General features: G+C 36.6%; 1 protein-coding gene across 1 annotated transcript in view; it reads left to right on the top strand.

Annotated features, from left to right (window-relative positions):
• NPEPPS (aminopeptidase puromycin sensitive) overlaps positions 1-13,953 on the top strand; it is an 81,468-nt gene that overhangs the window by 42,325 nt on the left and 25,190 nt on the right. Inside the window, exons 3-8 of the mRNA XM_040497323.1 lie at positions 8,223-8,344; positions 9,780-9,887; positions 11,359-11,559; positions 12,005-12,101; positions 12,213-12,246; positions 13,089-13,203. Of these exons, the coding sequence (XP_040353257.1) occupies positions 8,223-8,344; positions 9,780-9,887; positions 11,359-11,559; positions 12,005-12,101; positions 12,213-12,246; positions 13,089-13,203 (677 nt within the window). The remainder of the gene's footprint in view (positions 1-8,222; positions 8,345-9,779; positions 9,888-11,358; positions 11,560-12,004; positions 12,102-12,212; positions 12,247-13,088; positions 13,204-13,953) is intronic.

Below are 13,953 nucleotides of genomic sequence, written 5' to 3'. Positions count from 1 at the left end.
TGCCCTCCTCAATCCCCTCACCGTTTTAAGCAGATTAAATATTAAGACAAAGCTTTTGAAAGAGGTTCATTAAAGCTTTTGGGCCACCAGGAAAAAAGATGACCAAAACTAATGATCATCCTATCCTAGAACATAATGCATTGTTTTTCACCTTTTTAGTTTCAGCTTTTAAAAAAATACAGTTACTCAGCTCTGTCTTTCCATACTTGAATCCACATGTCTGAGGTGAATTTCCCACAGATGATTTTGATGTATATTATGCAAGTGAGGGCACGAAAGGAAATATTTGTTGATACGATACTATTATTAGGTATAAAAGCACAAAGAAAGGGGTGCCTGGATGGCTCAGTGGTTAAGCGTCCAACTTCGGCTCAGGTCATGATCTCATGGTTTGTGAGTTCGAGCCCTGTGTCAGGCTCTGTGCTGACAGCTCAGAGCCTGGAGCCTGCTTCAGATTCTGTGCCTCCCTCTCTCTCTCTGTCCCTTCCCCGCTAGCACTCTGTCTCTTTGTGTCTCTCTCAAAAATAAATAAAATTAAAAAAAAACACACACAAAGAAAAAAGAAGACTGAGCTTAATGTAGTATAAGAAATTACATACAAGTCAATTGGTAAAGCACTATATGACTTTGATTTATGATCAATTTGAAAAGCAGCAGGTGAAGTACACTTGTGATGAGCACCGAGAGTTGTATGGAAGTATTGAATCACTGTATTGAAAATCTGAAACTAATATAACACTGTGCATTAACTAACTGGAATTAAAAGTTAAAAAAGAAAGCAACAGGTAATTTGTATAAAAGAAAATGCAAGTGACTAAAACATGTGAAAAGACATTTGACTTCCTAGTAATGAGAAATATGAAAACAGCATTTACTGATACACCAGTTTTTGTCTGTTATGTAAGCTAAAGTTAAAAAAAAGATTCTTAATGATTTGACTACTTTGATATTACTGGTGGGAGTGCAAATCCATGCAGTGTAGTTGGAAGGCAGTCTGGAAATATGTATCAAAAGCCTGGGGGGCCTGAGGGGCTCAGTTGGTTAAACTTCTGACTCTTTAATCTTGGCTCAGGTCATGATTTCACAAACTGTGAGATCAAGCCCCCTGTCAGGCACTGTGCTGACAGCATGGAGCCTACTTGGGATTCTCTCTCTCTCCTCTCTCTGCTCTTTTCCTGGTCGTGCTCTCTCTTGCACTCTCAGAAAAAAATAAACTTAAAAAAACATGTCTACACATGTTCATGTCTTTTGACTCAGCAGTTCTGAATATAAAGAAAAATCCTAAATGCAAGAAATGCTTTATGCTTAGAAATGTCTGTTGAGACATTACTTAAGGCAGTAAAAAATAAGAGTGAATATATTTACCCAACAGTAAGGGAATAATTAAGCTAATTATGACATATCAGTATGGTGGAATATATATAGCAATTAAAAGTGAGGTTATGAATTCTTAATGCTGTGAAGTGCTTGTTATAGTGTAAAATCGAAAACCAGAATACAAAATTACATATACAAGGTGATGAATCATATCCCTAAAATTGTACAAATAAAATGGTATGTCTGGTTATTGACATATTGATTATTTTTATTCTTATTTATACCTTTTTTTAGTTTCCGTAATTTTTAAAAATGTTTATTTACTTTGAGAGACAGACTGTGAGCAGGTTAGGGGCAGAGAGAGAGAGTTGAGAGGGAGAGAGAGAGAATTCCAAGTGGGCTCTGCACTGTTAGCACAGAGCCCGACGTGGGGCTTCAACTCGTGAACTATGAGATCATGACCTGAGCTGAAGTCAGGAGTCAGATGCTAAATCGACGGAGCCACCCAGGTGCCCCAGTTTCCATAGTTTTTATACTGATAATATATTGCCTAGTATTTTTAGAAAAAATTAAAAAAACTTTTTTTACATTTATTCATTTTTGAGAGAGATAGAGCACAAGTGGGGGAGGGGCAAAGAGAGAGGGAGACACAGCCTCTGAAGCAGGCTCCAGGCTCTGAGCTGTCAGCACAGAGCCTGACGTGGGGCTCGAACCCACAAACCATGAGATCATGTGAGCTGAAGTCAGACACTTAACCAACTGAACCATCCAGGCACCCCTAGAAAAATTTTAAATCGGAGTTTTATTTTTTATATCAGTCCTCTTTTCATTTTGCCTTTTTCTAACTAGGATTTCTTGTATGAAATGATCATAAAAATAAATGTTTTGCCATGAACATGTATTAAAAGATACTGAATAATATAACATAAAAATTGAGATTTCTCTTCCTCTGGTCCCTTCCACTTCCATCATCTGGTGAATCCTTCAAGAAATATTTCATCTAGGGGCGCCTGGGTGGCTCAGTCAGTTAAGTGTCTGACTTCGGCTCAGGTCATGATCTCACAGTTTGTGGGTTCGAGCCCTGCGTCGGGCTCTGTGCTGACAGCTCAGAGCCTGGAGCCTGTTTCAGATTCTGTGTCTCCCTCTCTCTCTGCCCCTCCCCTGTTCACGCTCTGTCTCTGTCTCAAGAATAAACATTTTTTAAAAATTAAAAAAAATAAAGAAATATTTCATCTATGTAGAAGTATATACATACATTTTCATCTACAAATGGGATGACAAATCTCAGTGGCTTACAGCAGAGAATTCTTGCTTACACACAGCCCTGAGGACTGCTGCAGCCTTCTTTCCACCTTTACCTAAGAGCTCCACTCAACTCACAACTCTTCTCTTTCTAGGACCTGTAGTAAGCAGCTTCTGCAACTCAGGGATGGGGACAGAAACAAACCATAAAGATACATTTAACGCTTCTGCACGAATGGTGGTATACTTGATGTCCATTCTCATTTCACTGGTTGAAGCAAATAGCATGGCCAAGCCCAAAGTCACTGGGGCAACAATTACCAGATATTTGACTAAACTTCTATGAAAGAGTCAAAAACCAGACAATAATAGAAATATAGAAACTTGCTACAAGACAAAAATAAAGTCACAAAAAACCCCACAAAACAAATGAATATCCTTAGAGATATTGTTAATAGCACATTCATCAAATAAGAACAGGACAGAATGTTATCAAACAGAATTAGAGCAAGAAAACTTTGGAAATTATAATACAGTAGAAATAAAAAAACTTAGGGAGCCTGGATGGCTCATTCGGTTAAGCGTCTGACTCTTGATTTCGGCTCAGGTCATGATCTCATGGTTCATGAGTTCAAGTCCTGTGTGGGGCTGGGCACTGACAGTGCAGAGCCTGCTTGAGATTCTCTCTCTCCCCCTCTCTCTCTGCCCCCTCTCGCGCACATGTTTGTGCCCTCTCTCTCAAAATAAATAAATAAAAACGTAAAACAAAAAAAGAAAGAAAAAACTCAATAGAAGTTTTGGAAAATGAAATAGAGGAATCTTACAAACGGGAAGAAGATTTGAGGACCAATCTATCAGAACCAACATCCATCTAGTAGAAGAGGGGACAGAGAAAATGAGAAGAGAAAATTATTAAAGACACAAACAAGAAAATTCCTTTGAACTGAGGGGATTGGAATCTTCATTTTGAAAAGGTACACCACCGAGAGGGACTAACTTAATAAATGTAAAAAATGCCGTATCATTGCAAATCTTAGAACTTCCAGGGATAAAAGTGAGGCTCTCAAAGAGTTTCTCCCCAAAGTCAGGGGGTTGGGAGGAAGGAGGGAATGCTAGCAGGTTACCTTCCAAGTTCAGGAATCAAAATAACAGTAGACTGGGGAGTGGGTAAAATGGGTGAAAAGGAGTGGGAGATACAGGCTTCCCTTTATAGAATAAGTTGGGGGGGATTAGAAGTACAGCATAAAAAACACAGTCAGTGGGATTGTAATAGTTTGTATGGTAACAGGTGGTAGCTACACTTGGATGAGCACTGCAAAGCTTATAGACTTGCCAAATCACTATGTTTTATACCTGAAACTAATGTAACATTGTGTGTCAACTATACTTGAATGAATGATATTTTGTTTTTAAAAAAGGGATAGTAGTAGACCATCAGGAACAATGGAAACTAGACCCTAATGAAGCCATTCCTTCAAAATTATGAATGAATATGATTCTCAACCTAGAATTAATTCTGTGCTTAGCCAAATTGTGAATTTAAAGAGGGTAAAATAAAGATATTTTCAGATTTGCATGGTCATAAAAAAAAAATTTAACTCTTTGTAAAAAATAAAGGAGTGGGAGATGTAATTTAGCTAAAACTTTACTTTCTATAATAAAAAGAAAATAATATGTAAAATTGAAAAATGAAGAAATAGCTGTATAAGCAAGGTATTTAGAAATCACAGAGTTGGGGTGCCTGGCTAGCTCAGTCGGTTAAGCTTCTGACTCTTGATTTTTGCTCAGGTCATAATCTCCCATTTATGAGATAGAGTCCCGCATAGGGCTCTGCACTGACAGCTCTGAGCCTGCTTGGGATTGTCTCTCTCCCTGTCGCTCTCTCTCTCTGTCTCTCTCTCTTTCTCTCTCTCTCTCTCTCTCTCTCTCAAAATAAATAAACATTAAAAAATAATAATAAAGGGGCACCTGAATGGCTCAGTCGGTTGAGTGTCTGACTTCTGCTCAGTTTCATGATCTTGAGTCCTGCACTGGGCTTGCCGCGGTCAGCCTGTCAGCACAGAGCGTGCTTCAGATTCTCTGAAAAATCCCCTCCCACCCCTCCCCCATGCAAGCTCGCTTGCCCTCTCTCTCTCTCTCTCTCTCTCTCTCTCTCTCTCTCTCTCTCTCAAATAATAAATAAAACCTAAAAGTTTAAAAAATAATAAAAATAAAATTCATAGGATATATAGTGGAAATGTGTTTGCCATTCTAGTCCTAACTCAGCTCTACTCAAAAGCAACCAGTTTCCTATGTATCCTTTCAAAACTATTCCATAGTTTTGTAAACATGTCTGTATATACTGTTTAAGAACACAGACGTTAGGGGCACCTGGGTGGCTCAGTTGGTTGAATGTCCGACTTTTGGTTTCGGCTTGGGTCATGATTTCATGGTTTGTGGGTTTGAGCCCTGCATCCGGCTCTGTGCTGACAGGGTGAAGTCCTCTTGGGATTCTCCCTCTTTGCCCCTCCCTTGTTGGCTTTCTTTCTCTAAACAAACAAACCAACCTAAAAAAAAAACCCATAAAGGTTAGCATGCCACACATCATATTCTGTACCCTTCTTTTCCCCTTAATTGTGTGTGTATTTGGAGAAATACCGGGTGATACTGACATTTTGAAGAGTGAAAAACAGGTTCACAGGAAATGGTGGCATGAAGGCAGAGACCTTTACTCTCTTTTTATACAAATTAATCTGTCTTTACTTTTTAGCATTTAGTAGGCTCATTAAATTCTATTGAAGTATTTCAAGGTCTACATGAGGTTTTATAGCAGTTCTATCCTAAGCAGGATAGCAAATAGAGTTTTTGGTAGAAGTTGCAATTTTTCTGTTGTTTAATTCATAAATGAATTTATTGTATGTTTTAAAAGGTTTACCATTCCAAGCATATAAGTATTGCATACACTGGATATTGAAATAAGGTGTCTAATGTGAGGAACAATGTAAATTTTGTACACAAACAGGTATAAAATTAGACAGTCTGGCAATCAGTTCTTCAGTATGCTGTAAATTTGATAAGTTGACGTTTATTAAGAAGTCTTTTCTCTCCTGTTTTTGCCCTAAAATTCTATATTAGTGTAAGCATTTTGTAATTAGTATTGTATGTGACACTACTTAAATTTATTAATGATTTTTTAAAACTTTAACTTGTGTTTTGTTTGAATTTCAGGTAATAACCTTTTCCAATACTTTGTATTTTGTTTAGTATGCCACTTTTTTGGAAGTGGTCACTATCAGTATCTTGTTATGGTTTGATGGCCTTGGAGATTTAAAACCGAGTAAAAGTGTAAGCAGCCTTTCTTATTTAGTTACGAGTTTTGAATCCATTTGTATTCCAAATAGGAAAAGGCAAAAGTAGATTTTCCATGGAGTATGAATTACATAAAAGAAATTTTAACAGTTGACTTAGTGAAAACAGACTGGCAGTTTCCATTTATGGGAATTGCAACATAACATTGCATCATACAACTTCCCTTTAAAGGTAGTGGGTTTTTAGAATCTATTAGATATTCCTTATAAACTTTATTAATGTGACTATATCTGCTTTTTTAAAGATTAGTGAATTCCTAAAGAAAACAAATTTTATACTATAATTCTTTAGTATATAATACTATATATACATATCATTTGGTATCACTCATTTAGAATTCTTTCACATTCTTTTATTGTATTCTTATTTACTGTCCCAGTAATCTGTCATTCTCTTTAAGAAAGTATTCATTGTCCCCTTCAGACAGAATGTCTGATTTTTAAAAAATCAGAGTCACAAACATTTATTTAAATAAACTTCAGTTTTTTTCCCAGCATGATTATTTTAAGAATATGGCACTTTTTGGGTGCCTGGCTGGCTCATCAGGAGAGCGTGCGACTCTTGATCTTGGGGTCATGAGTTCAGGCCCTGCGTTGCATGCACAGCTTACTTAAAAAAAAAAAAAAAAAAAATAGAACATGGCACTTTGTTGAGTGATGACTTTGCCACAAAGGTCTGAAATTTTCACTTGAAATTACTTTCAGAATGAGTTTGAGGTACATAAGGAAATCAGTTTAATTACTTAATTGACATACTTAATAGACCACAGTGTTTTGTCCAGAAACAGTTTGCAGTTTGTCATTCACTTATTCTGTAGACTTGGACTCTTCGTGACTTTTGGACCTTTTTAAAAAAGTTGAATTTTGCAAGGTGAAGATTTGACTTTGAGAACATCCGAAAGGATATGTCAGAAAGATAAAGAGTCAAGAACATTTTAAACAATGTCAGTGGCATTGCTCTGTGGCATTCCAAAATGACAGTTTAAAACATTAGGGTATAAAATGTTTTAGAATGATTGCCTAATTACTTTATAATCATACTATGTCTTTGATTTGTTAGATTCCCATGCTCTAGCTCTTGTTATAAATAGGCACTTTTAAAAGGATCAAGTAAAAGTCAACATTTTTCTGGTTGGTTTTTGGGGGGGGTTTAATTTGTAAAATGTAGAATGGGATTATTGTTTTGTCATGCATCTGAATTTCATAGATGACTATAGATAATGATTTTTCTGTTGTGAAAGAAAGTATATATACTCACAAAAACTCCCATTTTGTCTAATTTGGTTTGCCCTTATACAATAATAGAATATATATTCAAGTTGCATTTTTATTTGCATTTAGTAATTATTGATTAAATGTATTTCTTTTATCATTTCAAATGATTGAAGTGACTATAAGAGTTTTTATGCCCCTTTGCTAGCCAAATCATTGATCTTCCATATATAGTTCCTTACAAAAGTAGGGAATCAGTGTTCCATTTGGATTGAACAGATAAGGTCTTATCTTACTGATAGAGTAATTGGCATGAATTCATCTAAATGGACCAATTTATATGGCATAATTGGCAAAGGACATGAATTTTGGATTAAGCAGGCCTAAATTTTTATCTCATTCTTGCTGCTTACTAATCGTGTGACCTCAAGCAAGTTATTGAAGTCAGTTTCCTCATCTGAAAAAAATGGAGACTATACCAACTTTCAAGTTTCTAAATATTTTTAAAGCACCATGCACAGTAACATGTCATACATTTATTAACAAATGTTCATTTCCTCTTCTGTTTTTATCTTTATGTATTGGTGATTTGAGATGAAGTTAATACAGTTAAAGAACTTAAAAAAAATTTTTTTTTAACATTTATTATTGAGAGACAGAGAGAGACAGAACATGATCATGGGAGGGGCAGAGAGAGGAGGAGACACAGAATCCAAAGCAAGTTCCAGGCTCTGAGCTGTCAGCACAGACCCGACGCAGGGCTCGAACTCAGAAACCGTGAGATCATGACCTGAGCCGAAGTCAGACAGTCAACTGACTGAGCCACCCAGGCGCCCCAATACAGTTAAAGAACTTTATAAGCAGTCACCCTAAACATGATGTTAAGATTCCTAACAATCCTAACTAATCCTAAACTTTAGGATTAGTCTGCCATTTCCTTTAGTAAATACTGTATTCTCTCCTTTGCTGGGAGAAGTGTTTGAGAAAGGAAAGAATGAGTTGAACGTTGTAACAGGTCAGCTAAGTTAGTGTCTTAAGGACGTATTTTTAATAACTTGAACTAATATCTATATTAAAGTGGTTTTCATTCATTTTCAATCACAGGTACAGGAACCTTAAAGATAGATTTTGTTGGAGAGCTGAATGACAAAATGAAAGGCTTCTACAGAAGTAAATATACTACCCCTTCTGGAGAGGTGCGTTATGCTGCTGTCACACAGTTTGAGGTATGGTATTCTTCTCTAAAATATTACGATCTTGATGTATAAACATTCTGACAAAGTTCTGTTCTATTATTTGCATGATTATTCTGTTCCCTTCATATTGGTTTATGTCTAATGTCTGTCCCTCAAATGAATTTTTGAGAGCTTTCATCACTTTGTCTTTTAGATATTTGAGAAACTGGTTTTTTTTTTTTAGAAACTTTTAAATCTTATCCATGTTAATTCATTTAATTTCTTCTAGTATCAATTCATTTACCTACTGCTGCTGCTCCTAATCGAAAAGTTTTCTGTGCTACCATTTCTTTCCTTATACACTATTTACTTTTCAAATAAGTAAGTAGAATGAATTCATCATTTATTTAACTTCTTTTAGAGTGCAGCCAGCCATCTAACATTTTCCTTGGAGAAACTTTTTTCCAAAAGTATGTGCTTCCTCTACTTCTGCATATTTTGTTCCTTCTTTTCAAGATACAGCATCTTGTCATCGGTTCTTTTTTTTTTTTTTTTACTTCATTCTGTTTTGTTCAAGTTTCTTTCAAAACTGAACCACTAAACATTATTTTGCTTAACAAGTTTGCTCCCCTTTTTTTTTGAGAGAGAGAGAGAGAGAGATAGAGAGCTCAAGCGAGGGAGAGGGGCAGAGGGAGAGAGAGAAAGAATCTTAAGCAGGCTACATGCTCAGTGTGGAACCCAATGTGGGGCTCATTCTCACAACCGTGAGATCATGACCTGGGCTGAAATCAAGAGTCACATGCTCAACTGACTGAGCCACCCAGATGCCTTTCTTAAAAAACAAATTAATTTGTTCTTTGTTTATTTTTAAAGGAAAAAATGAGGTCTCTTTAAGTAGGTCAAGTGGTGGCAGTTTTATGTGTAGTATATGGAAATGCCATTAAACGAATGACCTGTTTAGAACTGATGAGGGCATCTGTCTTTATTCCTGTTGCTGTCATTTCAGATGAAGAACAAAGCACATTGAAGATTCGGGGCGGGGGGGGGGGGGGTTAATAAATCCAGAGAAGCAACCTGTGTTCCCAGCTCTGAATCCTTACTGTGTACTTGTTGACTCTCCTATGCTCTGTGTTTTGTAACATTACTGCTGAAGCCATTTACATTGAATTTTTGATGTTGAAATGTTTTGTTAAAAATATTCTAAAATAATCTAATACTATAGACTGTTAAGACCTGTAGCAGACCTAATTCCTGGATTATTGTTTATTGTTTGTTTCTGTTTGTTTGGGGTTGCTGATGGGGCAGTGATAGTAAGCCTATGTTCTCCTTGTAGTCACTGCCTAGCTTGTTGCCTGACACTGAGTAGAAAGTAAACATTTAAACAAGTGAAGGAATGGATGATAGAAATAAGATAATGGCAGTTACTTCATGAAATAGTTGGTTAGGTTAATTCAGTAATATTTAGATTTCATATTCTTTTCTTAAGGCTACGGATGCTCGGAGGGCTTTCCCTTGCTGGGATGAGCCTGCCATCAAAGCAACTTTTGATATCTCGTTGGTTGTTCCTAAAGACAGAGTAGCTTTATCAAATATGGTATGTATGTGTTTGTAAGTATATTTAAATTTTGAATAAGTGTTTAGAATATTTAGTTTGCTGGTTAGATGGAATAGCGTGAAACCGCCTAGCACACAATGCTTGATACAGAATGGGAACATAAATGTTAGTTTTCTTATTTCCAGTAAGCCCTCTTTTTTAAAACTGCCTTATTTGGAATTTCCCTCCTCATGGAAGAAATTCCTTATAAACTTTAATTTGGAAAACTAAATAAGTGATGAGTTTAATAAATATTACCTGAAAAAAAAATCTGGCTTTCTTGTTAATAATGCCAAAAGATATAGCCATATAATGAAGTGTGTATTTAGGTTTTTGGTTGATTGTACTCTTGGAATATGCTCTTTTCACTGATGTCATTGATCTCTTTCATAAATAGAGTAGGCATTTACCACATGAAGTATATTGATTAAGACAGAGAGTACCCTATAGCCTATAATACGAATCTGGGGAACTTGGAAAAGCCTACTGTACCTGAAAATAACTGGCTTTTGCCTCCTTTATCGGTAGAGAGAATTCCATAGATAGAATGCCATTCTCTTCTCGAATGTTCCTAAAAGGAGAATAATACATTAAACTGAGATATTCTTTTACCGTTTAGTATGAATGAAATTATCAGGTCTGTTCTTGAGTAAGTCTTCCTTGGAAGAAAGAATAGAGAGATCTTGAGGAAATGGAGAGCCTGAATAGGAAAAAGAGGGGTAACAAAAAAGAGAAATGAGGAACTCTGTAGGTAAAAGTGGAGATTCTTCCACAAATTTGCTTAGAACCAGCCTTGGTATAGAGAATGCGCTAAATTTAGAAATCTGTACCCTTTGAAATGTAGATTTCACAATTACACTTCATTAATAATTATTTGCCTTCTATCCTTCTTTCACTTGAAAAGCATTGAGGTCTTACATCCCAGTGCCTGGCATATAATAGGTATCCAGGAAAAGTTGCTGCTTTTCTCTCACAGATCCTTGGTAGTTTTAGCCCCCAACCTCTTAATGTATCCTTTAAAAAAAAATTTTTTTTAATGTTTATTTACCTTTGAGAGAGAGAGAGCGTGCGCGCTCCTGCGCAGGCAGGTGAGGGTCAGAGAGAGAGGGAGACACAGAATCTGAAGCAGGCTGCAGGCTCCAGGCTCTGAGCTGTCAGCCAGAGTCCAGCGTGGGGCTCAAACTCATGGACTGCGAGATCATGACCTGAGCCGAAGTCTGACACGCAACCGACTGAGCCCCCCAGGTGCTCCTATCCTTCTTAATGGGAGAGATTTTGACAGCATGAAAGCAATGGTTGAATTGGGATAGATAAGTAAGCAGTACTGGAAAGGGGGAAGGAGAGGCAGCACAGTTTATGGCTAGTATTTCCTCTAAGGTATTTAATGTAAACCTGTTTAAATTTTCTACTTCTTTCTTTGTTTCTTTTTCTCTTTCTTTCTTTCTTTTCTTTTTTTTTTTTTTTTTTAAAGAATGTAATTGATCGGAAACCGTACCCTGATGATGAAAATGTAGTGGAAGTGAAGTTTGCCCGCACACCTGTCATGTCTACATATCTGGTGGCATTTGTTGTGGGTGAATATGACTTTGTAGAAACAAGGTCAAAAGATGGTGTGTGTGTCCGTGTTTACACCCCTGTTGGCAAAGCAGAGCAAGGAAAATTTGCGTTAGAGGTAAATGTACTTGAAGAGGATTGTTCCAACAGTCCATAACTCCAGGTTGGGGAATTTACATTTCTGATCAATTATTAGTACAATTATTTATAATTTAGTCTGAAATTTGTTGTGCTACGTTGATTTTATTTTTAATAGAATTTTGGAACTACCAACCTTGGTGTTATATTAACATTTTACAAGATAATGATTAAGAGAATATTACAGTGGCATTTATTTATCCAGACAGTGGGTGGGAAAATAAGTAATATATTTTTCATACCAAGTTTTAAATGGCCAACCTTAACAAAGCTTGGGGCTAAGGTAGTCTTCGGAGGTAGGGCTCCCCAGGGTTGGTTTCTAGTAACTTGAGGTGTTTTGGCTTGCAACAGGATTCCTGTGTGGATTTCTATATGAACTACAATGAAATATTTATCAGGTGGTTCTTTTGTTTATACTTTTGTAGGTTGCTGCTAAAACCCTGCCTTTTTATAAGGACTACTTCAATGTTCCTTATCCTCTACCTAAAATTGATCTCATTGCTATTGCAGACTTTGCAGCTGGTAAAGTAAATTTCATTTTATTGCTGAATTGTAATAACTTTTTTGAATTTTGTGATTTTGAGGAAGAGTTATGTACATATATCAATAAATGTTTGTATTTATTTTATGAAGGTGCCATGGAGAACTGGGGCCTTGTTACTTATAGGTATGTTAATGATACATTCCCCTGCCTTGTCTTTTCAATCACTGATTTCGTAAGAGGTTCACACCTACTTGCAGTTGAGTAGCTTCTGCCTTATGATCTGCGGTAAATTCTCCTACCTCCCCCACTTCTGTGCACATTTCAGGAATGCACATGAACACCCTCTGGTGCTACTATCTGAGATTGTAAGATTTTAAAGTGAGCATCTGGCATTAGTAACATTTTTAGATCTATTTTTGGCTGAGTTTCTCATTTCGGTGCCTTCTCTTCCTCCCAGAAGTTTCATAGTTATTTTTCCAGCTTGAAGAACCTTCTCTGCTTTAATGTTTTCTGGCCAGGTTTTTACATGTCTGTCACCACAATACAAACATGTGGGTTGTATAATTTTTAAAGCAGGATCTGTAAACAAGTTTTTGCCCTGCCTGCTTCAATGAGTTAAGTTTTGGACAGCCTGTTCAGTGTTCTTTTCCGGACTGTGGAATGCATCTTCTCCCAATTTGCCAGTCCCCTTCTTTTAATGGAAGGACTGTCTTCTGTCTCTGTCTAGCACAATAGTCTAATCCCTCAGACTAAATTCTTTAAAAATTTCAGGCAGCTGTCCTATTTACAAACTGATGATTTAACTTGTGTCACACCTTTGATCTTCTGTTGTATGAATTCTGTTGGAATAGCTTTTAATCTTCCCAGAACTTTTTCTCCTTTGTATACTCGGAGGAAATGTTTTCTTGATATCTCTAAAGCCTAACTTGACCATCTTATTTAGTGGGGGGAGCTCCCCCACTCGTGCATGCCTGCTTTTATTGCAATACTTTTATTGTTTAAAAAAAATTTTTTTTTAAACACAGGGAGACTGCATTGCTTATCGATCCAAAAAACTCCTGTTCTTCATCACGCCAGTGGGTTGCTCTGGTTGTGGGACATGAACTCGCCCATCAATGGTTTGGAAATCTTGTTACTATGGTATTTAATATTTTTAAGTGCTCAAATATATTTGTCTTCATCCTGCTGTACATTATTTTGGCTACATAGTATTTCAGGTTTGACTGGAACACTGTGCTAAAAAATAAATGAATCATAGAAAATCTTTATTTTAGAAGGTCCACTTTGAAAAGTGTTTATCAGAATCTCAGTATTAACCAGGAGCACGTGGACAGTCTTTATTCAACACAAAACACTTCCTAAACTGTTGTAGGGTTTGCCTACAAATGGGAAGTCATACTAATTTGGGTGACAGGGGTTCCTTTTAGGTACAGAGATTCCGTGCAGTGAGATGCCAGCCTGACACTAGTTTCTTGGGAATATTTATTATGTAGTCCAGTAGCTGAAAAATAACCTGATAAATAACAACATGATCTTTGATTAGCTTTTAGGGGTCCCCTGAAATGCTTTTAGGGGTCAGTTGTCTCATTGACTAAAATATTACATTGAAATTTAATAGAAACGGAAGCAAAGAAAGTAGGGAATAACTATAAAGTATATTAAAATTTCCAACTGTTCCATTGAGATTATTGTTTATTATAATGTTTACAGTGAATGATCTCTGTCCTTAAGTCTTGACCTTTCCCCTCTTACTCTAAGTAAGTGCGATCTATGGCAGCCAACTATGTTAGAGCTTGGGAGCACAGGGTTTAATGAGTGAACTAGAAGTACCTCTGCAAAGAAAGAACTGGAAATTCTGGAGCCAGCCAAATTCCCTGATAGCATTTTAGG

Source organism: Herpailurus yagouaroundi, unplaced genomic scaffold (assembly GCF_014898765.1).
Source record: "Herpailurus yagouaroundi ecotype Mexico unplaced genomic scaffold, PumYag 189, whole genome shotgun sequence".
NCBI classification, from domain to species: domain Eukaryota; kingdom Metazoa; phylum Chordata; class Mammalia; order Carnivora; family Felidae; genus Herpailurus; species Herpailurus yagouaroundi.
This window is presented reverse-complemented; position numbering and strand designations above follow the sequence as displayed.